Source organism: Typopeltis vanoorti, unplaced genomic scaffold (genome assembly GCF_054136105.1).
Source record: "Typopeltis vanoorti isolate ZY-2024b unplaced genomic scaffold, IOZ_Tvanoo_1.0 HiC_scaffold_75, whole genome shotgun sequence".
In the NCBI taxonomy this organism is placed as follows: domain Eukaryota; kingdom Metazoa; phylum Arthropoda; class Arachnida; order Uropygi; family Thelyphonidae; genus Typopeltis; species Typopeltis vanoorti.
In genome coordinates, this window is record NW_028328192.1 from 1 (window position 1) to 26,235 (window position 26,235).

The 26,235-nt window shown below is 37.8% G+C and overlaps 1 protein-coding gene across 1 annotated transcript; it reads right to left on the reverse strand.

The window, feature by feature from the left end:
- Positions 1-170: 170 nt before the first annotated feature.
- On the reverse strand, positions 171-20,553 carry LOC150092087 (uncharacterized). Its single transcript, XM_090415319.1, has 3 exons — positions 20,391-20,553; positions 16,950-17,091; positions 171-492 (listed from the first exon to the last, which is right to left on the reverse strand). Exons 1-3 carry the CDS (start codon positions 20,551-20,553, stop codon positions 237-239), a joined length of 561 nt encoding a protein of 186 aa, XP_090271445.1. The 3' UTR covers positions 171-236.
- Between the last annotated feature and the right edge of the window lie 5,682 nt (positions 20,554-26,235).

Below are 26,235 nucleotides of genomic sequence, written 5' to 3' on the forward strand. Positions count from 1 at the left end.
CAATAATTGCAGTGACAAACGAGACTACTTTACTGTGTGATCATAATAATTTCAGTCTACATTAAATGGGACTAAAAGTATATTTTTTACACTCGTTTTGATGTATTTTAAAGTTTAATGATAAGATTTCTGTATACTTTAAATAGTAAAGCTCATCGTAAGAAATTTAATTTCCATTATACAAAATGTACAATCGGTTGTGTTTACAAAATTTACAGCTTCAGTGATGTTGTTATTCAATATGTCGTCAAGCTTACGACCACGAAGATTAAAGACATCGGTAACATCATGCTGTCACTGAAAGTGCAGTAAGAGACTGATCCAAGGGAGTAGGTGTGGCAACCCTTAAGATCATATGTATAAGCAGCACAGTGCTGTGTCAGGAAAGATCCAGACATGCGATCCATGTGTCGATGGAGAAATTTTCCAGCATGGTGGCCACAGTCATTCACTACGTGGGTGTATTTACATTGGACGAATTCAACAAAAGTGCTGAAATAAAAATTGAATCAATCAGACATGAAATTTTCATCACACAATAGAAAACAAAATCAAGATTTGACAGGATTATACTCTTAAAAATAGTTTTGTTTAGCGGTATGTGAATAACTGAAAAGTAGTCATTATTTGGTTTTAAGAATTGAGACTGGGGCAAGGTTCTCCCTTTAAGTGAAAATTGTACAGCACACTGTTTCTCTTCAACACGAACCATTACTTTACAGTATTTGAAAGATGCAAGAGGAATCAAAGTCAAAATTATATACTCATATGTAGTGTAATTTTTTCAGTGAAAACAAAGTTTACTACTCTATCAAGTAGGCATTGTTTTGAACCACTTTCTCAGTAATTTTGAGGCTTTTCTTTTTAATTGGGTAGGACATAGGTCCTTTGCTTCATCTTTCTTTTCTGTTAGGCTCAGTATCTTATCACAGCAAAATAACTTGGCCTCTTAGAAACATGATATTGCCAGTGTCTGCATAATATTCACTTTCTGTGGGGAGAAGAGGGGATTACCTTTCTAGGTGCCACTGTGTGAAATTTCTTTGGAATTAAGTTATTCCAAACACTTGACTACCATTCCTATTCTGCATCTAAACACATTTATCATAAACAATTGTTGGGAAGTTCTCCTGTGCTGGAGACCAAATAGTAAACTTTTTTTATGCTTCATACATTTTGTCAGTACATAGGTGGTGGCTTATACCACAATAGTGAAATTCATATACTACATAACGACATTCACAGTCAACATGTGCACAGGTTATCTGGTACAGGTGCAATGTTAAACTTCCAATATGAAGTCAAAACTTGAGCATGTTGCAAACCTACTGATAAAATGTGTGGAAATGAAAAATCTGCACCATGCTGTGACAGAGATCAAATTTCATGTCCTGGCATGGATGTTTGCTAGTTGGACTATCCCAGGTTGCTAAGTGCCAATTACACCAGTGTATGATTCTGAATTAAGTTCTCTTCTTGAATTTTTCAAAATAAATACATCCTGGTCACATGACCACCCATGCAACTACCTTGTAAAAAAAAGTTTGTAAAATATTTAATGTTCCGAAACAAAATTACAAATTTATATACATTGCTAAAAGGTAGATCTAATTATTACAGTAATCATGTTCTTCAACCAACAAGCTCGGGGATTTACATAAATTGATGAGTTTTCTGTCCCTCCTTTGATACAAAATTTAGTTTATTTTCCTCTGTGACCGTAATCGATGTAAAAGAACATGATTACGGTAATAATTAGATCGCAGACATAAGATCGATTACGAACGCTGAGATGGCAGACATGCACCTCGTTTACTATAGTATGTATCTAACTACTAATGAACTGTTCACAGTTATGCCTAATCAAGTTTTTTACACTATTTACTGCCTTGTGTTATTTTTGTATCTTTGTGTCCCTGTTCCTTCTGGTGGCGTTTCCCGTCATGCTTTCCTATGTGAATATGGTCGATTTTGATGTTCTCTATCTCCCCTCAAAGTTTGTAAGTGAAATTTTGAATCACCCTGTATGTGAGAGAGAGAGATTAAACAATGATCCATGGGGCACACTGCAGGCCACCTTAAATCTGACTGATTCACAACTCTAATATACCGAGTTCATATTTCTCTACTAAAAGACAAATTTTGTTAAAAAAATTACACAAGGCTGCTTATGTTGTGAGAGGCATAAAAGCTTATATATATATATATATATATATCCTCTGATACCTTTCATTCTCAAATTCCTATGATTATAACTGTTGGAATATGATGTGCAGCTGCCCCCCCCCCCTTCGTTAGCTATCGCAGTTAGCTCAGGCCGTAGATTTCAGAAGCAGCATCAGGTGGAGAATATGGCACACATCCATTTCCTTCCTGTGACCCCCACTCCTTGTCGGTTTTATCTTTTTTCTAGAGGCCTAGAAACAGATAAAAATTATTTTTAATGTAGGCAAAATTAAGATTTCCACCAAACTGGTTACAAAAATAAAACAAAATAAACTATCGAAACAAAACCTAATTGCAATGTAAGATGGCATAAATAACTATTTAGAAAATATAGAAAACGAAGACATCGAGAAAGATTGGATAATATGGAAGAAATTACTGCATCAGCATGTGAAAATCTAGGGAGACATTAAAAATTACTTGTATGGGATAATGGAATAAAAACAATACTGTACTTGAAAAAAAAGTTGCTCTTTAAAAGATGCTTAAAAGAAAGATGAATATGAAAAGAGAAACCAGAAAAATAAATTTAAATTATTCGCTGAAAATTATATATACATAGTAAGAACCAATGCTTATAAAATAATGAAGCATATGAATGCAGGTGTAAAAGAAACCACAATTTATATTTGCAAAGTCGATTTAAAAGAATTTATTATTTTATAGATCTTTGGACAGATAATAAATAAAAATAATCGCTCAAAGCCTGCAAATTATAACAAAATATAACAATGAAAGAATCAAAGCGCAGAATACAAGAAAAATAATAAATGGTAAATTTGCAGAATAAACTACAGGATAAAATCTAAAGTGTATAAATTTGCTTTGCTGAAAAAAAATTTAAATAAAATATGGACAAATACGAGTAGAATGGTACACATGTATAGTAAATATCGATATTTAAAAAAAGGGTAAAGGAGGCATCAGTTTATTGAACACATGCTACAAAACATATAGTACAATACTTTATGAAAAATTGCATTTTATGGGCAAGTTTAGAAGTAATTATGAATAATACAATATGGTAAAAAAAGTATTGAATAACTGCTAAGAGTAAAGAGGTTTATTCACAAGGAAATATATGATGAAACGTACACGCACAACTATCGGTGGAACGTTGGACGAATAAAGCATTAACGACGGCAGATTACGTTCTCGAAATGGGCACCTTGTCTTTCAAGCCAGATTTCTTAACACATACAAATGTGCTCTATCATCTTGGAGAACAAGAATTGGCCCATCTGCTGGACATGTCGTGTAATTTATCCCTTAGTTCATCAAGGTTTGAAGGCGGGTCATGGACATCCACCATGACCATCCATTCCACCATGACATTTGGACCATTTGCTTTACCCACTTCGTATGAACGAAAATAATTCTCAACAATAAACGCCTTTTCTTCCAACGTCAACACCATTGCTACAGCTGAATGTAATGGCGTTGACTGTACACGTGATCTTCTATTGTGAATTCAGTCGAACAGTTATATCCTGTAACGCCTTTCAAAGTACAGTACTTTTTTTTTTTTTTGCGTCTTACAATAGAAATACTTTTATCTTGGATGCGAAATATGAAGGAGAAAATGACAAAATTGAAAACTTCTAAAATTACGTCCTGATAAACAACGCTAAATTCGAATCCTGCACAAAAAACATGCTTAAAAATATACACTTAAGCATTACGTGTATTGTTAGATTAATTATATAACTGCCCACTCAGTCTCCAAAAGTTAGATAGGGCTAACAACGGCCTTGCCTGCTCCCAATATGCGGGAATAAAAAGGCGTTAGCTGATTTTTTTTTTTTTTATGTATATTTATGTATATGGCAGTGAAATTTGGGCAGTAAATAAACAAGTGCAATAATGAGAGTCACGAGAACTGCACAATACACCTTGTCAGACAACAACAACAAAAAAAAAAACTTCCAAAGAACAAAAAATAAAATTAAAATAAATAAACAAACAAAGAAACTTGCATAGAACAGAACGTAAAACGAATGGCCAATATCCTAAACAATTAATGATATATAAATCAACTAGGAAGAGAAGGCCAGGTAGACCTAAAATGAATATATTAAACATTACAGTGGAATAGATCATAAGGTTTATGTCCATATGCGTAGCGTTATGATGAACATAAAGCACAAAAATAGGGAAATTTGGTGAAGATACATGTAATCAAAATGGACACAATCTAGTTGATTTTGTAATTCATAATACGAGAATAAAGAACTCACTATTTGAACAAAGACATACATGGGCAGCCAGGGGATGTAAGTTGGTTATGGACTACATAATCACAAATTTTAAATTAGCCGAGTTAATCCCAGATGTAATAATTTAATTCAAACTCTGATCAATATATGGTATTGGCAAAAATAACGTGGAAAATAACTATCGATCGAGTTATAAAATTTCTTCATTACAAGAATCCCTTAACTAGGCAACCATATCGGTATTGCACTAATTCAAAACCAAAAATGACATAGTGGAGGAAGGGGGAAATCTGAAACAAAAGCTGCAACGGAAGACTAAGGAATATATAGAGCAAATAGAATAGTAAAGAATGGAGGATGGTTAATATTATAATTGGAAATACAAATAAGAAAACAAGAGAATTCCCAAAGGGCAATGATGTCACTGCTGTTCTTAGAGAAATGAATTACAAACTATGGCAGTTGGGATTTTGCTCCTTTATCCTGTTTAAAGTACTTGAGTCACCTTCTGTACATTAAGAATTCGATGTATTATTGGATCCTATGTTCTACTCCGATGTATATTCTAGCTGTTGACTGACTCCACATTCGAACACAGAGAAAATTTATTTTTTAACTGCGCCACCCTATGTTCTAACCTGCATAAGCAACATTGTGAAATCAACCATCAGCTAGCACAATATTGTTATCAACTTAATTCAAGCCGAAATTCTCCTTATTATATATATATAGGGTTCCTGCTAAGATTCGAACTATTTTAATGAGCAGTGCAATGAAAGAAATCAGGCAAACACAAGATTCAACTAAAAAAATTATTTAATGCTTTAACACATAAATTTACATTAAAACAAGAATTTCTAGTAGGGAGAATACAATTTAAGAATCAATAAGCTCTCATTAAGACATTAGTAATTTACTCAGCTGATTATATCATTTACGATTAGAATTTATGCATATAAATTCTACTCTTCTTATTATCCAAGATTCCAAACACAATTTCACTCTAAACAAAACTATCGTTCAATGTACTCCAAATATTGATTCAGTTTAACTATTCAGAACAATCACAAAGCACAAGTCAGACATTCATTCAGCAGCCTTTAAGTTTATCAATCTAACACAATAGTTCTCAGAAAATTCAGTCTTAAATTTACATTGCGTTCTCTCGTAACAGGCTTCTTTATATCACACATTCAATCTTGAACTATTAATCCGGAGATACTTCATATATTACGTTTACAAGGAAATGTTTCACACATTCAATCTTGAGCTGTAAATTTCAGCAATATGAACTATATCATGTTCTCCAGAAACAAGCTTCGTTACTTCACACGAGGCATAGAAAAGACATCCTTTCCGGAATAGACAGTATAGCTTCCTCATTATCGAGAATCCTAGAATTTCTCCTTAGTTCTTTAATACTTTCACTTTGAGAACATAGAAATATTACAGAAACCTGGGTTTCAGTGACTGATTAGTTAACTCGGAAGAATTTATCTTCTTGCTCGTAATTGCCTAACTTTCATTATTTCTTACTCATTCTTTATTATCCTTTCGTCCAACATTATCCTTCTGCGAGGCGATAGGAATTTATAAAAGAATATGAGCTCGAAGAAAGATAAATCAAAAAACAGCGGTTCCTAGTCCTTCCTACTCCGTTCAGCCCCTGTTAACTGATGTGGCTTTGATGGATATCAGTCCCATGGACTCTGATCTCTTCATCGCTATGAATGATTCTCGGTTTAAAGGAAGAAAGTTTTGAGCGCTTGGCTCGCCCTATTTAGGGCTGTGTTGAAAGATTTCATTTAGTGATCAGGGCCGCCTTTGGGCGTTTATGTTTCCATCTGTCTTTTTCATCGTAATCTGATGACTCACGAATGAGTAGGTTGGGATGGAGTGATGCTTGAGTAAAGTACTTGGTTGCTATCTGGAGGAGAAATGTAGGTATGTCTGGCAGGTTTCCGTCTTGATGGAAGATGGTGTTTCTTACAAACCACGGGGCATCAAAGATCATTCAGAGGCATTTAGTTTGGATTATTTGTAATTTTTTGATGTTGCTAGGAGAGGTGTGGCTCCACGCTGGTGAACCATAAGTCAGTATGGGTCTGATGATTGTCTTGTATATTCTTAATTTGTTTTCTGGGCTGACTTTGCTTCTACGGTTGAGTAGCGGGTAGAGTTGAGCAGTTGCTGCGTTTGCTTTGTTGCAGGCATGAGAGATGTGAGAGTTAAAGTTGAGGCGGCTGTCTAGTTGAATACCTAAATATTTGGCGCTGGATTTCCATGGAATAGTTGTGTTGAAATGTTTGACTTCTCCGTATGTGATGCCTTCCGTGTTGTGAAGAGAATGGCAGTACTTTTGTCAGCATTCACAGATATGCTCCATTTCCTGAGATATCTTTCCAGGTTTGCTGCTGTGGTCTGCAAGCGCTGTGTAGCTTAGTATGGTCTGAGAGATCTACTCAAAATTGCCATGTCATCTGCATAGCAAGCTCTGGGGGTTGATGTCGTGTTAGGGACGTCAGCAACGAAGATGTTAAAAAGCAGCGGAGAGAGCAACGAGCCTTGAGGAACACTTGCAGTGATTCTTTTCAAACAAGATTTGAGTCCTCTGAACTTGACCTGAAATTTCCGGTTTTTTAGAAAGGAATCGATAAGTTTGATAAGGTAGAGTGGAACTTTGGCCATAAATAATTTATAGATGAGGCCTTTGTGCCAAACCTTGTCAAAGGCTTTTGCTACATCCAGAAAAACAGCACCTGTATGTTGTCTCCAATTGAATCCAGTAGTGATAAATTCAACCAGTCTGTGAACTTGATGTGTAGTACTGTGTCCGGTTCTAAACTCAAACTGCTCCTTCGGTACTGTGTTGTTAATATTCACCACATCCTGAAGTCGATTGAGGACGATTTTTTCTGCAACCTTTCCCAAGCATGAAAGGAGACTGATGGATCTGTAACTTTGCGGCAACTGAGGTGCTTTTCCCGGCTTATGAATGAGAACTATATCTGCTTGTTTCCATCGGGTTGGAAAATAGTTTAGTCTGAGCATTGCATTTATGATTACTACAAAGTGCATGACAGCTTTGTGCGGAAGGGCCTTGATTGTTTTGTTTTTAATTTCATCTGGGCCAGGGGCTTTTTTGTTGTTGAGCTTCCTAATGATTGTAGACCTCTTTAGGTGAAGTGGGACAGATATTTTCACAGTTGTTAGGCTGCCGGGGCGCAGTACGGACTCGACGGTGAATTTTCTCTATGAAGACCAAATCCGCATACGCGTAATTAGGACTGTACTGAAGTTGAAGAGCTTCGGCAAGGGCTTCTGCTTTTTCATCGTCCCTATAAACTATACCTCTTTCTCCGTGAATGGAGTGGATGTTGGAACGGTCCGTACGGATAGCCTTTGCCAACTTCCACAAGAATTTATCTTCAGTTTTCAGGGAACAAAGTTTTCTTTCCCATTGCAAATTTCTGTGATCTTTTAGTGCATAGCGAAGTAAGTTTGATGCTCTGTTCAGCTCTTGGCGATCTTGAGGAGACAGTGTGTTATGAAAGCAACGTCTGATTTTATTTTTGTTTTTGATTAGAGCAAGGATTTCTTCTGGAAGTTGGTTTATTTGAGCTGGAGTGGAGATAGAAGAGGCTGCAGTTAAGCTAGTTTGAATTTTTCTTTCCAGGTTGTTGACTGCTGCGTCAATTTCTTCACAAGTGGAGATATTCGGCACTGAATCCATGATAGTTTGATTGTAGCCTTGAATTTTGTGAAATTAGTAAATGACTGACTGGGAATAAGTTCCGGATCCTCACCCAGTTTTAGAAGTACCGGGTTGTGGTCCGAACTGAGGTCGTTTTTAACTACTTGCAGCTGGAATTGATGAGATGTGTTTTTGAATATGGCTATATCTAATACATCTGGCCTGCCATGTGTATTAATCATATGCCCCGATAATCATATTATTGGGCCTGCGACGATAATATTTCTCAACTTAGCAAAATTGGAAAGGATTTTTCCGCTATAATTGGTACACCTGCTATTCCATAAGGGATGTTTTGAGTTTAGATCACCTGCTACTATTGTTTCTTCAGTAGTGTCAAGCAACTGAGAAAGATCAGAGGATAACAGAGTTCTGCCTGGAGGGTTATAAACAGAATATATTTTTAAGTTGCCTGCATTAATGGCGTAAATTTCTATGCCAGTTTTTTCCAGATTAGTTGTAGGAATCTTTTTTATCTCATTATAACGGATGTTTTTCTTGATAAAGATTGCAGTACCTCCACCTCTGGCATTAGGTCTGTCGTTTCTAATTAACGAGTAATTTCTTAGTTTGGGATTTTCACATGCTGCAGATGGGTCTCATTAACTAACATGATATCAATTTTGTAGTGGGTAACAAATTCATGGAGTTCTAGAATGTTGTTGCTGAGTCCATTAGCATTCCAAAATGCAACCTGTATAGAATTTATTGTGATGGCCGAATTATCCATTAATCAACGAGAATATGACTTGGGTATTTTTGAGAAATCTATTTGTGTCATCCTGGTTTGGATTTGATTTGCTGAAAACTGATAGCATTTCTTCCAAACTGGCAGCAAGCATTGCAGCAGAGTTTTGGCTGCTTTGTGTGGATTCTGCCGGTTTGTTGCATGAGGAAACTACAGAGGCATGTGATTTATCAGGTGTAATATTCCGCACTTTAATTTCCGATTTAAGGTGTGTGACTCGCTTCTGAGTGGGCGGGGTTACTACCTCCCTAGTCCTTGTCAGGTTAGATAGGTGGAGTGAACAGCCCTTGTAATTAGCTGGATGTGGGCCGCCACAATTGGCACACTTAGCAGGAGTGGTTCTTGATTTGGCACATGTGTGCGAGGGATGATTATTTCCGCATTTCACACATTTGTATTCCACCCTACAGAGTTTCTGCGCATGCCCATACTTTTGGCAGCGGTGGCATTGACCAGCTGAAGCTTTTCTTCTGAGAAGTTCGATCTTGATGATTAAGCTGCAAACTATTTTAAGGTCATAAATTTCTCTATGGTCTTTGCTGATCTCGACCAAGACCACAGGCATGGGGCGTTTGTCTGCTCTGTACATGCGCGATATCTTAATCGGCTCAAGGCCTTGTGATCTGAGGTCAGTAGCTATTTTTTCGGCTGGTATCGTCTCAGCCAGCCCTTTGATTACCACCTTTAATTTTTTTTCGCTTTTAGGCTGAAACGTATGATATGGGACTTTTAGTTCATCCATAAGTCTGGTGAGCTGGCGGTAGTCCGAAATTCCTTCTGGTTGAATTCGGATTCCTTCATCTGTATTCTTGGCTGATGTAAATTTGATGTTTGCATTCTTCATCGTCGCTGTAATTGAAGACCATTTTTCTTTTGTTCTTAAAATTACAGGTGGAATCCTCTCTTTGGGTTGTGCCCTGGAGTCAGTCTCTAATCTTTCATCAGGTTGTGCTGTTAAGTCCATTGTAGTTGTTTTTTTCCAAGGGTTGATGTATTATTTCAGGATCTGCTGCTGGCGAACCCTTCTTACGCTTCTTTCTGCTGACAACCTGATAGTCTGTAGAGTTATCGGAGTCCACTAGGAGCTGGTCGTTAACCGGTGACATAATCTCTCTGGTGTTATCTTGAGAAGTGCTGGGGAGAGGGTCAGGGGGATTGACAGTCCTCTGTTTCAACCTCTTCTATTTGGTGGGTTGCCACATTTCCTTTGTAGTAGGCCTCCTACATGCTTAAAGATTGCCAATAGCTGCTTGAAATCAAGCTCATCGTATGGAGAGTCCATAGTTTGGCCTGAGAGAAAATAGCGGTTTCCCGAGTAATCCTGTAGACTGAGAGTCTACTAGCAAATCCCGTAGACAGCTTAGAGTAAGCGTCTACCAGCAAAAAGTTAGTTTGTTATAGGTGACTATCCTAAAAACGAGGAAAAAGGTGTTTCGGGAACTTACTTGGACACAGTGCAGCGACCTACCTCCCTAAAAAACCATTCAACCACCACTGGTCCTCATTGCGGGTGGGGCATTCCGGCTATTAGACCTCTGCATATTTCATACAGAGGGGCAGATAGTAGGTCACGAACTGTGTTAGTTCCAGTCAATGCGAGCTTCCCGAAAAACCTTATATAAAAATCAACTAGGCAGAGTCTAAAGGAATACGTGCGATCACAATGACAGCACCAACAACACAATCCCATTCAGCCCCAGGCTATTTTTCTCCTTTTTTACTGTGCTACTTCTTTTTCATGCACTGTCCATGACATTCTGCTCTCCTTTCCTGCCAAAATCTGGTTCTAACTGGTTTTGTTGATACCGAACTGGTTTCTTGCATACTGTATAGCACAGGGGTTCCCAACCTTTTTGTTTCCTAGAGCACATTCAAAATACCGATAGGGCAACGGGCGCCATCTATTTTTTCAAGCAAATTTTTTGAATTCTTTTGTTAAATGAATACATACAAAGTTTACATTATAATCAAATGTTTTATTACTTAAAAGTTTACATTATATAAAAATTAAAATATATATATGAAGTTAGTGTGATCTTTGGCATTGCATTTCATAGGCCAGTGCTTCATAATTAGGAGAATATGATGATATTCCAGTTCTTAAACTGGAATGAATAACTTCGAATGTGCGTCTACTTTACATTGTATGCGTTTAATACTCGTCATGTGTCATTAACGCATGCGTCATATAGCATGCCATGAATTGTTGCGTGATTATTTCAAACTATACGGCACATGATTGAACAGGGGCGGGCACACACAAATTGGCGAACGGGCGCCATGGTGCCCGCGGGAATAGGGTTGGGAACCCCTGGTATAGTAACTCGCGATAAGGCACGCGCTGGCTAAAAATAACATAATTTCTCACAAACAACCAATCAAGTCTTATTTTGAAGAATTTCTTGGATACATTACATTTTGCTAATAACATAAAAAGATTACTAAAACAGAGATAAAAAACTGTAAAATATGTAATCTTAATCTCATAATATATAAGCAATATTTAATACATAGTTTTTACAACTGTGCTTCATATCAAAATAAATGAACAAATAAATATTAATAAACATAACTTGAAAGAAATCATATGAATAGCATACTATTAATAAGAGATTATTAGTCTGATGAGCAAATTTGGCTTAGGGAATGGCTGATTATGTTGGACTCTGAATGAAGTAATAATAATTTCCAATTCTTCTCATTCAGAATCCAATATTATCTATATTCAATAAATGAGGTAAAGAGTATAGTAATCGGATTTAAAAAAGGCGATGTGATCATACAAATGTCGAAAACCTACATACATAATTAAACATAACCTAAAATCTTATACACATATCATTAATAAATCTTTAGAACATGGGAAATTTATAGAAAATTTAAATGATGCTTCAGGTTTCGGTTATTTAGGTAACAAATGAAGCAGAAATTACAGCCCACTATGTATATCAGGGATGGCCAACCTGTGGCGCATTTAATCCCAATGATAATAATAAAAAAGTAAGCCTATTTATGCAAAAAGTATTAATCAAAAACCGATTTATAGAAATCGGTTTTTGATTAATACTTTATTTAAATATGACCCTGAAAAGATGTGCGCGAAACAATAAAATCGCTAATTATTTTTATCGATTTTATTGTTTCGCGCACATCTTTCACACATTCATTGGTTGATCCTGAGGTGCCAAGCGTTAGCAAAATCGGTGCGGCGCAGGTTTTTAATTAGTCAGTTTGCAAGCGATACTCGTGGGCTACGGAGTTGTGCTCTGTTTGTTCTTTGTGAACATTTGCAGTTTTTTCGAAAGTTAAGCCTTGTTTTTACATTCAGTTACCCATCACAGTGCAAAAGAAAACGAGCAAGAAAAAAAAAAAAAAAAAAAAAGAAAACAGAAGGCGATAGTAAGTGTGAATTCAGTGAACGATGGAAAAATGACTTCTTACTTATAGCTAATCCGCCAGGAAAACCGTTGTACATTATTTGTGAAAATACTTTCTCACATAATAAAAGACATGATCTTAATAGACACACAACATCAGACTGAAATACGAGGAGAACTGAAGTGCTTGGGTCTGAGTTACAGATAGAGAGAATCTCGTTTTTATATTAAATCAATATATCATCACTATATTAACATATTTTTCCTGGGAGTTTTTAAGGGTACAAGAGTTGTACGACGCATCTGAATTCGCAAGTGAAAAAATTGGCGCATGGAAAGCAAAAGGTTGGCCACCCCTGATGTATATTATCCATACTCTCAAAACAGCTACCTAGATTCCACATCCTTTTAAGCGCCTATCAAGGCGTTATTGGAGTTCCATAAAATACTTTATAATGGAATAAATAAAGGATTACAGTATCTAAAGCATTGGACTGTGCATCCTGACTTACTAGTTCGGAAAATGTCTATATACGTCAGTACAGGAGTTACTAATGACTGGTTCAAATCCTATTTGAATAACAGAAAACAATATACCAGCTATGACACCTTCAATACACAACAAAAATAATAAAATACGGAGTCATGCATGGTTTGGTGATAGGTCTTATCATATTTCTTAATATACGTTAATGATCTGAGTGCGTGTACAACCTTTTTTTTGGCAAGATGATATTGTTCGCTGATGACACGGCATTAATATATACTGAAACGATCATCGAGGAATCTAGAAAACCGCATCAACCATGATATGTTTAAATTAAATAAGTGGTTTATCATATAATAGCGTTGAAATTAATATTATTAATACATAAAAGTAAACATGTGTGTATATATATATACACACACACACACACACACTACATGTTAGCAAAAAAGCCAGATCACGATATAACTATAAAATGGCATGAAATAAAGCGAAGTGATATTCAAAATTGTATTCTATTCAAGATGTATAATAGCAGTCAAATTAAAGCAGATACACTGTTATTTGTAGATGATCTACAGAGATCAGTAAAATCTTTATATGAAATTAGAAAATAAGTTAGCACTAATTTCTGTTCCGAAATGTCTAAAGAACAAAAACTAGCGAAGATGCTAATTTAAAAAATAAAAATAAAAAATAAAAAAATAAAATTACGGACGAAACAACTAAGTCTCTGAATCCAGCATATTTCGTCTCTTAATTGCTTTGTTCTTCTGGCCAGCATGTCTATTCTGCGGAATAAAAACCTGAGTAATATAATATGAGAATATCAAAAGTAAAGAAAAAATAATGGCTTTCAAAGGAGAAAGCCCAATAAACAGTAAAATAGTGATATATAATAAAATATTAGAACAAGTAAATATTTTCAAATACCTGGGATGCAGATGAAAAAAAGGTACAGACATTAAGACATTAAATTTCATTAAAGTAAACGGCATAATAAATAATATTTAAGCCATCGCTGGTACAAACACACAAGATATAGCGTTCAATTTTACAAGCCCTAAATATAAAACCAATTAATCACAATATAAGTAAATATAAATGGATAGAACACCTAAATCGAATGGACAAAAGCAAACTGCCAAAAATACCATACATATGTAAAATAAATGGAAAAAGAAGAATTGGAAGACCCAAAAATCGATGACATGAGACCAGGAACAGGCCGCTGAATAAGTATAAAATATCCCCCACACGCAGGACATATATGGCGCAGAGGGTGAAGCTTGACGCTTTTTATATTCCTTGTTGTCTGTTTCGGGAGCAGTGATGGGAGAGATTTATGAGCTATTTTAGCTCGCCCTGAGTGGGCAGAAGTGGTTACACGTCGTTGAGTGTTAGGATGGCTTTCGGTCTTTTATGTTTCCAGTGGGCATTACCGTCATAGTTTCCGGCTTGCTGTATTAGTTGGTTTGGATGCGTAGATGTCTTCATAAAGAATTTTTCCGCTAGGGAACGTAGTAGTGGAGAGATGTAGGAGATATTCATGTCCCGGTGGATCTGGGCGTTCCTGATGAACTACGGGGCGTCCAGTATCATTCGCAGGCACTTGTTCTGTAGTCTTTGTAGCTTGAGGATGTTTGTCTTGGAGATATGGCTCCAGGCTGGGGAGGCGCATATAATTGTGGGACAGATCACTGTCTTGTAGAGTAGAATTTTGTTTCTTGCGCTTGGTTTGCTGTTTCTGTTGATCAAGGGGTACAGCTGGGCGATAACTTTTGAAGCTTTGGTGCATGTGCTCTTGATGTGGCTGTCGAAGCATAATCGTTTATCGAGAAGTATTTTGTTTCAGTTTTCCAGGGAATTTTAGAGTTGAACAGGGTGATGTCTCCTTTGGGGGTTGCTCGTCTTCTTGTTAAGAGTATCGTTGTGCTTTTGTAAGGTTTAATTGTAGTCGCTAGTCTGTAAACCATTTTTCTAGATTCAGGATGGTGTCTTGTAGTTTTTTTTTGGTAACGAGATGTGGTTGGCAGGATCTGGCTAGTATAGCCGTGTCATCTGCATAAAGGGCGATGGTGGATGTCTGCCATATAGATGTTCAACAGGATCGGGGCTAGCAGTGATCCTTGAGGAACTCCAGCAAGGATTTTCTGTTGGGTTGAGACTGTTTCATTGATTTTGACTTGCATCCTCCTGTTTGAGAGGTATGATTTGATCAGGTGTATCATGTTTAGTGGAAGGTTTGCGATGATAAGTTTGTAGAGGAGGCCTTGGTGCCAGATCTTATTGAAGGCCTTTGAGATGTCTAGGAAGACGGCTCCTGTGTGCTGATTCCAATTAAATCCTGTGATGATGTATTCTACAAGTCTATGGATCTGTTGGGTGGTGCTGTGATTTTGAAGGAAGCCAAATTGTTCTTGTGGAATGATATTTAGTTGGTTGGCATGATCTTGGAGCCTGATGAGGTTGATTTTCTCTGCTATTTTTCCTAAGTTGGGCAGCAGGCTGATGGGACGGTAATTTTCAGGTAGGTGTGGGTCTTTGCCTGGTTTGTGAATTGGGATGTTGTCAGCTATTTTCCATGACTGGGGGAAGTGCTGCCACTTGAGGATGGAGTTTATGATGTTTGCCAGATGTGCTATGGCTTTTCGGGTAGTGCCTTGTTGACTTTGTTAGTGATGCCATCGGGACCTGGGCTTTTTTGATCTTGAGATGGTTGATGATGCCGATTATTTCGGTAGGTATTATAGAGCTTGGATTGACATCGGGAAGATTTACTGTGAACCTGACTTTACAATGGATCTTGTATACATGGCTGATGTTTAGGTTCTCATATGCAGGACTGCATTGTTTCTCTCGGTTTCTTGCTATGGCTTCGGCTTTGTCAGCATCTGTGTATGCAAGGTACTGTTCTGCTTGGAGAAGGGGGGAGGGATTTGCGCTTGTTCCTGGGGTTGTTTAGGAATTTCCATATGGAATGATCTGCTGTGGAGATGGAGGTGAGCTTGTTGTCCCATTGTTGATTCCTGTGGTTCTGGAGAGCTTCTCGGACAGATTTGTTTAGTCTGTTAAGGGCTGTTTTGTCCTGGGGAGCACGAGTGTTGTGGTATCTTTTCTTTGTCTGTTTTTTCCCTTATTAAGTCCATGATTTCTTCCGGGAGACGGTTTTGTTTGTGGGTAATCGTGGATACTGTGGCTGTTGTTATGGCTTTATTGATTTGATTGGTGAGGTTCTTTATTGCCGTGTCTATTTCTTCCTTGGCTTTTATATGGGGAACCAGACCAATGTGTTCTGGTAGCACTTTCCTAAGTTTCTTCCAGACAAGAAGTTTGCGGGGTAGGTGACTGGTCTTTGTTCCCTAAGTGAAGTAGGATTGGGTTGTGGTCTGATGATAATTCTTTCAGTGCTTGAATGCTGTACTGTTATTTGATGTTGTGTAGGATGGCGATGTATCCCCGCCCACACACACCTCATTTAATGTATATATTCTTCACACTAATATCAAAAACCAGGTTTTCTCATTGTTTCTGTCATAATTTCACAACGAAGCGCCCTCTTCTATATCTTAAACAGTATAATGCCAAACAGCTTTAAAATCAAATGTACTTTAGGTTTCAAAATTGTCTTTCCTGGGTGGTAGCAAAATATTTGGGTAGAAATAAAAACAAGAACAAATTTCTAACTGGGGGGGATAAAACTTTCTACTGTTCAGAAAAAAAAAACTCTTGCTCGTATTGGGAGTGATGAGAAATCGACGATGTGTTACCCTCCTCTAAGTAGGGAGATGCTGATACGATATTTTCGGCTGACGCATACGCAAAAATAAACCATAGAAAAAATATCGAAGAAAGAAAACAGGTGCACTACAAAAATAAACGTGAAATGGGAGGGTGGGGAAGAGTGACTGATGACTGTATTTAAAGCATTAATAAATTCTGACAACCACCACGTTTTATACGCTCGAAATTGATAACTTAACGAAATTTTATTTAAGGTTTCCACATTCTTAAGCTGTTTTTATTTATTTGGCTTATGTCACTGATTTGTGAATTTTAAATTAACTTTGCGAAGGCCCACAATAAGCACAAATACATTAAAAATACATTTTATTCTTGTTAGAAGGTTATTTTGACTTACCAGCAGGTTTTTCTAAGGCCATCATCCACATCTTCCGTATCATCGCCTACTTCGCTCAGCAACACCATTTCCTTGTATTGAGCAGCACATTTGGTTTCGTCTTTGGAAATGATTTTAAAACAGGGAGCGTACCGGAGATAATCTGAATGAATAAAAATAAACATTTAAACTTTTTAATATTCCGTTTAATAATATATTTTCTGAACAGAAAATTAAAACATTTATGGGAAGGGAGCTAAGTTTTGTAGGAGAAATTTATGTTTTGGTTGGGATTGCATACGAAACCACTGAAGCTATGAAGTCATTTAATTGACTGTGTTCTCTTTACAGATTTCCATAATGGAAAAACCCTCCCACAAAAAATATGTCAAATAAGGGACATTAAGTTGTTATACATATATCTTACTAAAAATAATTTCAGGGCGGGTGAGAAACATCCCAAGTTATGCATACCTGAAATCCCGTAGCACAGCTTATCAAACCACACACTAAAATGCAACGGTAATAACCTTTGCACTCTGAAGGTGGAAAGCGTGGGGTGTTCCTTTGACGTTGGTTTGGCAGGAGCAAAAAAAAAAAAAAAAAAAAGGCCGGGCGCGATCTTTACACATTTTTTCTCTAACGCATGTATCTGTCGAGTACTATTGGATGAAATGCGTTATTTTGGTTCTCATTTGTGGCATGCACTATTCATGTATGTGCATGGATATAACTGAAGAATTGGGAAATTATTCTTACGAATGACTTCCCTTCGATTCCAGTAATAATTGAAATTAGTGGTTTGTGAGATTGACTTTATATTTTCTAGAACGGCACCACGTTTCAAAAAGTGGAATCTGCGATGAAAATTTCATGATGTTTGTGAGAGTAGTTTGTTTATTGCAGTGCCAACCACTCTAAATTAACAAGAATCCACAGTAGTTTAGCAATTAAATTTAACTTAAAAATTTCAGTTTTATAATGATTACTGGGTTTCCTGTTACTGTTCTGGGGAGGATGAGAATAGAAAAGGAAAAAGGTTTGGTAACAGAAAAGTGCAATTTGCGGATAATACTTCTTGGAAATCCTCTGGACGTTTTTGGTAAGCATCCCTAAGAAGTATTTTTCTTTAGACAACCCCATACTACCACTAGGAACATATCTGTTGAAAACATTCTTGTTATTTGAAGACGTGGTGTTTCAGATTTAAATAACGTTTTAGATTCTATCAGCTCCTTCCATTCAAAACTGCAATGCTCATTACAATTAGGGAATGAAGATGAACACCCTACATTTCTTGATATCAAAAACAGCAAGAAAAGGAATTTTACTGAACATTTTCCAACCCCTCTAGTGTACGCTGTCTTCATCTATACATCCATCATCATCCATCACAAGAAGTTCGCACTCTGATATACTGTATATATATATATATATTATAAATAAATAAAAAACATTAAGTGTTTTTAGAAGAGCAAAATTCTTGGAGCGCTGTCTGGAGAACGCTGTTTTCTAATCTTTCTTAGCAGATGAATCCCAACATTAATCAGAAACCCCATACCGCAATCTCTCCACCAAAATCGCTGTTCTGGTCAGAAATAATATCTGGGTTGCCTTCAAAGCCATACGCAACCTTCTTTGATATCTCCAAAAGACGTTTATCGAAGGGATTTACTGTGTTTACAGAATTTCCTATTCTTGTGCTTTACCTTACAATGCTCAAACCTGCAGTTTTGATGTAAAAAACATCTCAGAGCGATTTTGCACGCCATACAAAAGAGAATCAAAATCGGAACTTGTTCATCAGTATTCAAACACAAATCACGTCTTCGTATACCATTTTTTGAAGAAAACTTCCTTTCACATCATATCGAAGAATATACTACCGTAATTCGCTCACAAACGATTCATTTTTAAGTAATGTCTAGAAGCCATTAATTAGATCTCAAGAATAGTGAAACGCAGTGTTCAAACAGTCCTCGAAGACAGAAAAGAAATGATTAAACGTTCAATAAGCATGCACAACATTCAAAGTAGATAATAATAATAATGCAAGAAGCAGATCGTACAGCCCTTTTAATGAAGTCCAATTAACATTTTCGATACGAGTATGTACTCTTGAGAACCATTCAGGGATGGAGTGGGTGCCTGCAACAATCTGTGTTCTCAAACAGGTAGTTTTATTTTTTGGGGAAGGGGGGGGGCACAGAAAATTCTTTTGCGAACATCACAGCAACATTAATGACAACTTCATCCAAGAGATTCTTTTAAGAATCTCTTGGGTGAAGGAATGTCTTTTTAACACTTCCCCTTGCATCTGCATGCGGAAAGAATATCGCTTCACTTATAGATGAAAATAATTTTAAAATGGCTCATGATGACATATTTCAATATGCCACAGCAATTTTTGTTCTTTTTTTTTTCTCATTTACAGATATTAATACATTTTTATATAATGCAGGCCCGGGTTTGAATCCCGTCTATGACGTGAGGAACCTTTATCAGATCTTTTCTATCAAATGTTGAGTTAGCCAGTAGAGGGTTCCCCTCCCGGAAACTCGAGTTTTAGAGATAAATGAGATCGGTAGGATTAACTCTTTTATCCCTTACTTTAAAAAAACAAAACAAATGTGCAACTGTCCACCCTTTATCAATGATGGCTGGCTAAGCCAGAAGTTATTGGCAAGTTTATGTGTCAGGTGAGAAGGTAGGACACACAACTGCCGCCATCTTGTGGTCCTAAACTTTACCAGGTACACTTCTTGTCTGAAATAGTTTGAGTTCTACTGGTAAATTTCAGGATTGTGGGATTAAAATCCGATTTTATGAGGGAAAAGAAACAAGATTGGGAACTGGCTGAAAAAAAAAAAAAAAAAAAAAAAAAAAAAAAAAACAGTCTTTCGTCCGTCGGTATAGCAAGAAGACTGTTCTTAAATTTCTCATAATCGGTTGGTTACTCATTTGAAGACAAGAAAGTCTCTTGTTATAACCTAACTTCGGTATTATGAAATTGCCACTTAATACCCAAAATGCTTTAGATTTTATCAACTATACCGAATCCCAACTCCCATGGAGACAGAAATTTTGCAGTTCATATCAGAAATTTCATTAGAACGACTTAATATGATTTTTGAGACTTACAAAACGATCTTTTTTTTTTGTTGTTTTGTTTTTAAGCAAGGCAATTTAGATTTAGGCTATAATCGTCCAAATAGCAAAATAGAAAAAATAAATTTCCTAGTAAACTCACAGAAATTTGGATTACTATGCTAGTTACAATAAACCGAAATCGATTTAGATAAATTAGAGGCATAATTCCCATTAGCCAACCAGTGAAGAGATAGAGGGCGGTACTGCATGCATTTAGATGAAATAAAAATGCTATATGCCTAAAAGAATGGGGTTTGTGCATCTTTTATTAAAAACAACGTATTTCGGATAGTTAATATAAGATGCTATCACCTACTGTTCTGTAGTTCTCCCAGTAGACACAAGTCCTGGATGACCTTTCTAGATTCCGACACGACGGAGTCGAACACCCTTCTTTGAGCATTACTGAAGCAGGTGGCAGTGTGGTGTTCCAGGCAGCGTACACCTTCTTGCAGTTTCCTGCGAAACGAAACATGACACTTTCTAAGACGCACTTGTTTAAATACATTCAAAGGATTGATTTTCACAGAGCGAAACCACACCCGAATGTCATGTATCGTGTGGTGTTCATTTAGTTTACTTTAGGCTATTTTGGGAATGTTTTCACTGGAAAGTGCATAAAGATATTAATAGTTGTCTAGTGTGTTGTACAGCATAAAAAAGAATCATGGCATATATATTTCATATTCGTTTAGTTGGTACAATGAAACTGTTTTTACCATTATTCAGAATAACGGATTTGTTAAGAGTGCAAACATGGGGGCGATAAATAATCACATACACATAATATGAATGATAATACAATCTTCATGTACTTGGCCGAGTTCAAGAAGCATTTTATCATCCATTCTGTTGCACTTTTTTACTCATAGAAACCCACTTGTATTTTCAAAAGCAAGACTACCTAAAAATGCAAAAACGGATTGGAATCCACAGCCTTTTGCTGCTATAGCGGACTTTTATCTACTGGATTTGAAAAGTCCTGGTATTTAGGGTCAGCACCTCCCACGAGACTGACTGCACTCTTCGTTTATTATTAGGGTAATTTTGGTATGTCTTAAGCAAATCACAATTAACAAAAGATATGCCTCCAGTAAAAATGGTACACATGAGTGCACATAAGAAGGAAAAAACCTCTTGATTTTATTATTGTAGATGAATAATATGACGAAAGTAAAGTTCTCTTTTGCTAACTCCGATTAGAATGCATCCAAAATCCAAAATAACGTCAAGTGTTCAGAGCCCTCTAGCGAGTAATGTATTGGACGAAACACACCAATATTCGGTAGACGTACAGTGGAACATGGGGATTCGATTTAACGAATAATTTAAAGTAAAAAGCATTAATTTGCATTATCGCGTTTCTTGTGAGCGATTGCAATAAAACGAAAGCCTGTGAGATTTCTTATCATTCGTAGACGAACTGCTTTTCGATTCCTCTTACCTTACGTGAGCGTGCTTTGTCAGTCAAACTCTATTATCAGCGGAACAATAATGCCAGTACTTGCCTTCGTAATTTTCGACGCATGAAAAATTTACGAAAAGGACCCATTAGCGTAACAAAGGTACGAAAACTGATTCGGCGATTTGAAACTACTGGAACTCTAGCAATGCAGGTAGGCAGGGGACGGAAACCAATCAATCACCAACAAGTTGAACAAGTTGTAACTGCTATTGTGGAACAGGAGATGACGAATGTGCAGGGTACCAGCAGTGCACGAGCAATATCCCGGCATACGGATATCGCATACACAACGGTGTGGAAAATCCTACATCAGATGTTGAAGTTTTACCCCTATAAAATCAGTCATGTTCAAGAATTGCGCCCTGGTGACGCGACCACACGAATCGACTTATCTTTGAGATTCTTAGCGCGCATGGAAGTGGATGATGCATGGCCGTGGCAGATTTTATGGAGTGACGAAGCGCACTTTTATTTGAACGGCGATATTAACACACGCAATTGTCGCATTTGGGCTGCAACTAATCCGCACGTGTTGCGGATTAGTTGATAAAAGATACCGTAAACCGCACCACACTAATCCAATCAGTGTGGTGCGGTTTACGGTATTTTTTATCATCGGTCCATACTTTTACGAGGAAAATCGCCAAAATGGACCAGTGACCTGTTCCGTGAATGCTAACAGGTATGCCAATATGATACAAAACTTCGTGGTTCCACAACTGCAGTAAAGAGGATGTCTCGATTCGACCATCTTCATGCAGGATGGTGCACCACCCCACACTGGACTTCAGGTACAGCGTGTTTTGCGACAACAGTTCTCTGACAGAAGAATCATTAGTCGTGCATTTCCCATGCCATGGCCACCGAGATCGCCTGATCTCAATCCTTGTGACTTTTGGCAGTGGGGATTTCTTAAAAGCATTGTGTATCAAGGACATGTACCCGATATTCCAACTTTGAAAGATCGAATAACGTTACACGTGAGACAAATTAATTCCGATATGTTGCGAGCCACTGTGGGAAATGTCGTGCACCGTATGCAGTTCCTGGAACATCAGAATGATGGTCATATTGAACCTCATTTATAATTAACAATAAACGTCATGAAATGTATGTGTGCTGTCTCTCATTTGCCATTTAGTCATTCATTAGTCACACCTACTAAAATTAATTTGGCAGCGCCAAAATTTCCCCTGTTGGCGACTTTTGGTACTATTTTTTCCCGTTAAATCGAATCCCCATGTTCCATTGTGTACTTCTACCGAATATTGGTGTGTTTCGTCCAATACATTACTCGCTAGAGGGCTCTGAACACTTGACGTTATTTTATAATCACCCGGTACATCATTTTCCATACATTTCTTATGATTTACAGATTTAACGATTTGTAACGCGAGATATTCTGCTCCGAGATTTTCAGATTTCAAACAATTTTCAGGTCCACTTCAGGCTACAAATAAGTAGAACGACTGTAGTCTCATAGAACGCGGAGAAATTCATTTCTCACAAAGTTATTCACAAACATTCGTGACCACAGGCTGATTCCATTTCATGGCTGAAACGAAAACGATACTGAATTCGACTAACGTGAAGGATTTCTCATCTTGAAGAAAACTAAACTGTCTTATTGCTACAGCGGCCTTTTTCGGACCAAGGAATTGTCCTTTTATTTCTCTTTGGAACAGAAAGCGATAAAGGACGAGTTTAAGTTTCCTCCTCTTTACGTGCTATCACATTTCATTCCCAAACTAACAACAAGCAAAACGCAAAAGTAGGCTTTGTTTTCATTTAACGATGAAGACTTTTATGCTGCTACGCCTTTTTCCATCTGCTAGACATTCATCGGACGAATCCCAATGTGAATGAAATGTCACTTCCTCAACTAAGATAAAAAAAAACCGTTCTAAATTACAAAGTATCCTTTCAAGTGCTGTAAAGTAAGTGCCTCGTTCCGAAATCACGGCGGTTATTTATATCGATCTTGGAATTTGCATTTCTAGTCGATGCAAGTCAGCACAATTGTTTTTCCAAATTTAATTTCATGGTTCAGACATCGCTGACCACTCCTCTAATCATGCAGACAAAATAAAATGACACCCAGTTCTCTATCGGTGTGAAGAACTGCGGTTGTCAGGGATTTAAGAAATCATATTACGCCTAAAACGAAATGAGCAGTTTAGTGAAGTGAGGACCTTGGGACAATTTCCGAAAAACTTCCCAACCAGGCTTCTTGTATACCGAGGCAGACCACACTCTTCCAGTATTCCATAAATGCGCATCACACTCAATTCGCGACTTGTACGCTGCAAGGCATTATGGGAAGTCTGGACTAGTTTGGACATAATTTTTAGCAGTGAGCCATAGTACAGCAATGGTGATTTCAAAGGTTGAAGTCGGTCTGCATATTCCCATTCCCATAGTGTAGGGCTAGATACACCCCCCCCAACACACACACGAAAGATTTATTTGTAAACCTATAGTATATGCATTTATATCATGGGTGAGTTAACGATTTTTTTTTTCCCTTCTACACACACACATCTACCAATAATCGTCCGGACACTTTAGCCATTTTCAATTGATACCAGCAGGCGAAGCCTAATATCGGGTATGTTCACCTTTAGCTTTGATGACCTCCTGCACCCTTTGAGGGAGGCTTTCCACCAACTGCGCAGGCATCAGGTGGAATTTGTCTCCATTCTTCCATCAGAGCAGCACTGAGGTCAGCGACAGATCGAGGAAGTGCAGTTATGGAATTCAATCGCCGCTCCAATTCGCCCCACAGGCGTTCGATGGAGTTGAGGTCAGGATTCTGCGCACGTCAGGGCAGTCGTTTAACACCCATCTCGTCATACCATTCCATAACAGCTGCAGCTTTCTGACATGGAGCGTTGCCTTCTTGATAGTAACACGGATACATTCCATAAAACCTCCACAGTGTAGACAGCACCTGATTATCCAGAATACCAAGGTACTGAGCTGCTTCGTGGAACCACGGACAACAACCAATGGTCCCACTCCAAACCAGGATGAACGCACTCCACATCATGACTCCTCCACCACCAAACTTTACTGTGAGTACAATCCACTATGGTAACAAACGTTCACCAAGCTGCCTCCATACCCTGCCATAAGAGACTGGAAACAGGTGAACCTTGATTATCGCTCCATAGTACTGTTTTCCATTGGTGAATTGTCCAGTTTACACACTCTTTGCACCAGGCCAGACGAGCCGCCTTGTTCGTTGTTGTGATGTTCGGCTTGTGTGCCGCTGCTCTTCCCTGGAAACTCAGTAAATGGAGGTCTTTTCGTACAGCATTAGTACTCACCATGGTGTTATCGGCACTATGGAACTCATTATGGATGGTCTGTGCCGATTGTAGACGGTTTTTGCATGCCATTTTCAGTCATTTTCGGCCCGCCGCCCTGGGTGTTTTCCTGCACTAGTGATGCCAGAACGTCTCCATTGTTGATCACATAGCCGACCGTTGATTTTGGATGGTCCGTTTGAGTGACAATGGCACGTATGGACATGCCACCAATGTGCAGCCCACGTTGACATCTTTCTCGAAATCACTGAGTTCTCGATGTGTTGCCATACCACCTGTATTCAACTGCTACGATGAAATACTGCTTCCTACTATCTTGTACACTGATTTTTATGTTATTAACAAACCTGAAATGTTCCATATCTTCAAATAACAGTGGCGTCCGGACAATTATTAGTAGATTGTGTGTGTGTGTACAGGGTGGTCATAAAATAATTTCCCTGTTTGGAGGCATCTGTAGCTAAAACCAATAAACGGAATGAGACCAAATTTTATACTGAGACTTTTTGGAAGGCATGGGGGGGGGGGAGATGATTTCTGCGAAAAAAAATATATAGTACCAAAAGTCGCCGATATGAAAAATTCTGGCGCTGGGGAGCCGAAAACAAGAGGATAATTACATTAAAGGCAGATAAAATTAAATAATGACGTCAGCGCGAAGGTCATGAGCTTATTGTAATCTGCGGTAGTTAGTGCTTGCACACGACTGAACTTATACGGATGGAAGTGAAGCATTTTCCGTAAGATTTTGAAGACTGTACCATAAGCCACATGAAGTTGGCGAGCTATAGCACAAGCGCTTGGATCAGTACTGGTCCCTGTGTCGTCAAATGCCGCAGTAGCAACGTCTGTTACTGTCTCTTCTTGCACTGCTTTCTGTCCTCTGCCAGGTCTAACTCCTAGTGATCCAGTTTCTTCAAACTTCTTAATCATAGCTCTCAGTGTTACAGCTGACATAGGACCTGCACGCAGGTTATGAAGCCTTCTAAATTTCCGAAGGGCCACTACGGTATTGCACTGTTTACGGTAAAACAACTTAACAAGTAAAGCACGCAGAGGCAAGGTAGGATGCATATTGAGCACAATTTGTCAGTCATTCGAATAACTGCCTGAACGTTCCCAATCCCTTTTTAAATGGAATTGGTGGCACTGCTGTCACGTACGCACAGTAAAATTTGCATAACCATTTTTACCTGCGTTTATTGCAAATATTTGACAGCTTTCGGCTCCGCCAGCGCCAAAATTTCCACTATCGATGACTTTTCGTACTAAATCTTTTTTTCGCGGAATTCATCTCCCATGCCTTCGAAAGTCTTAATATAAAATTGGTCTCATTCCGTGTATTAGTTTTTGCTACAGATAC

Bases quoted from the DNA above. Each gene is read 5' to 3' on its own strand.
- LOC150092087 (XM_090415319.1), bottom strand. From the start codon at position 20,553: ATGTTTCGTTTCGCAGGAAACTGCAAGAAGGTGTACGCTGCCTGGAAC. The intron at 17,092-20,390 runs GTGATAGCATCT...TTATTCATTCAG, and splicing joins GGAGAACTACAGAACAGTAG to ATTATCTCCGGTACGCTCCC. The intron at 493-16,949 runs GTAAGTCAAAAT...TTTTTATTTCAG, and splicing joins GGCCTTAGAAAAACCTGCTG to CACTTTTGTTGAATTCGTCC.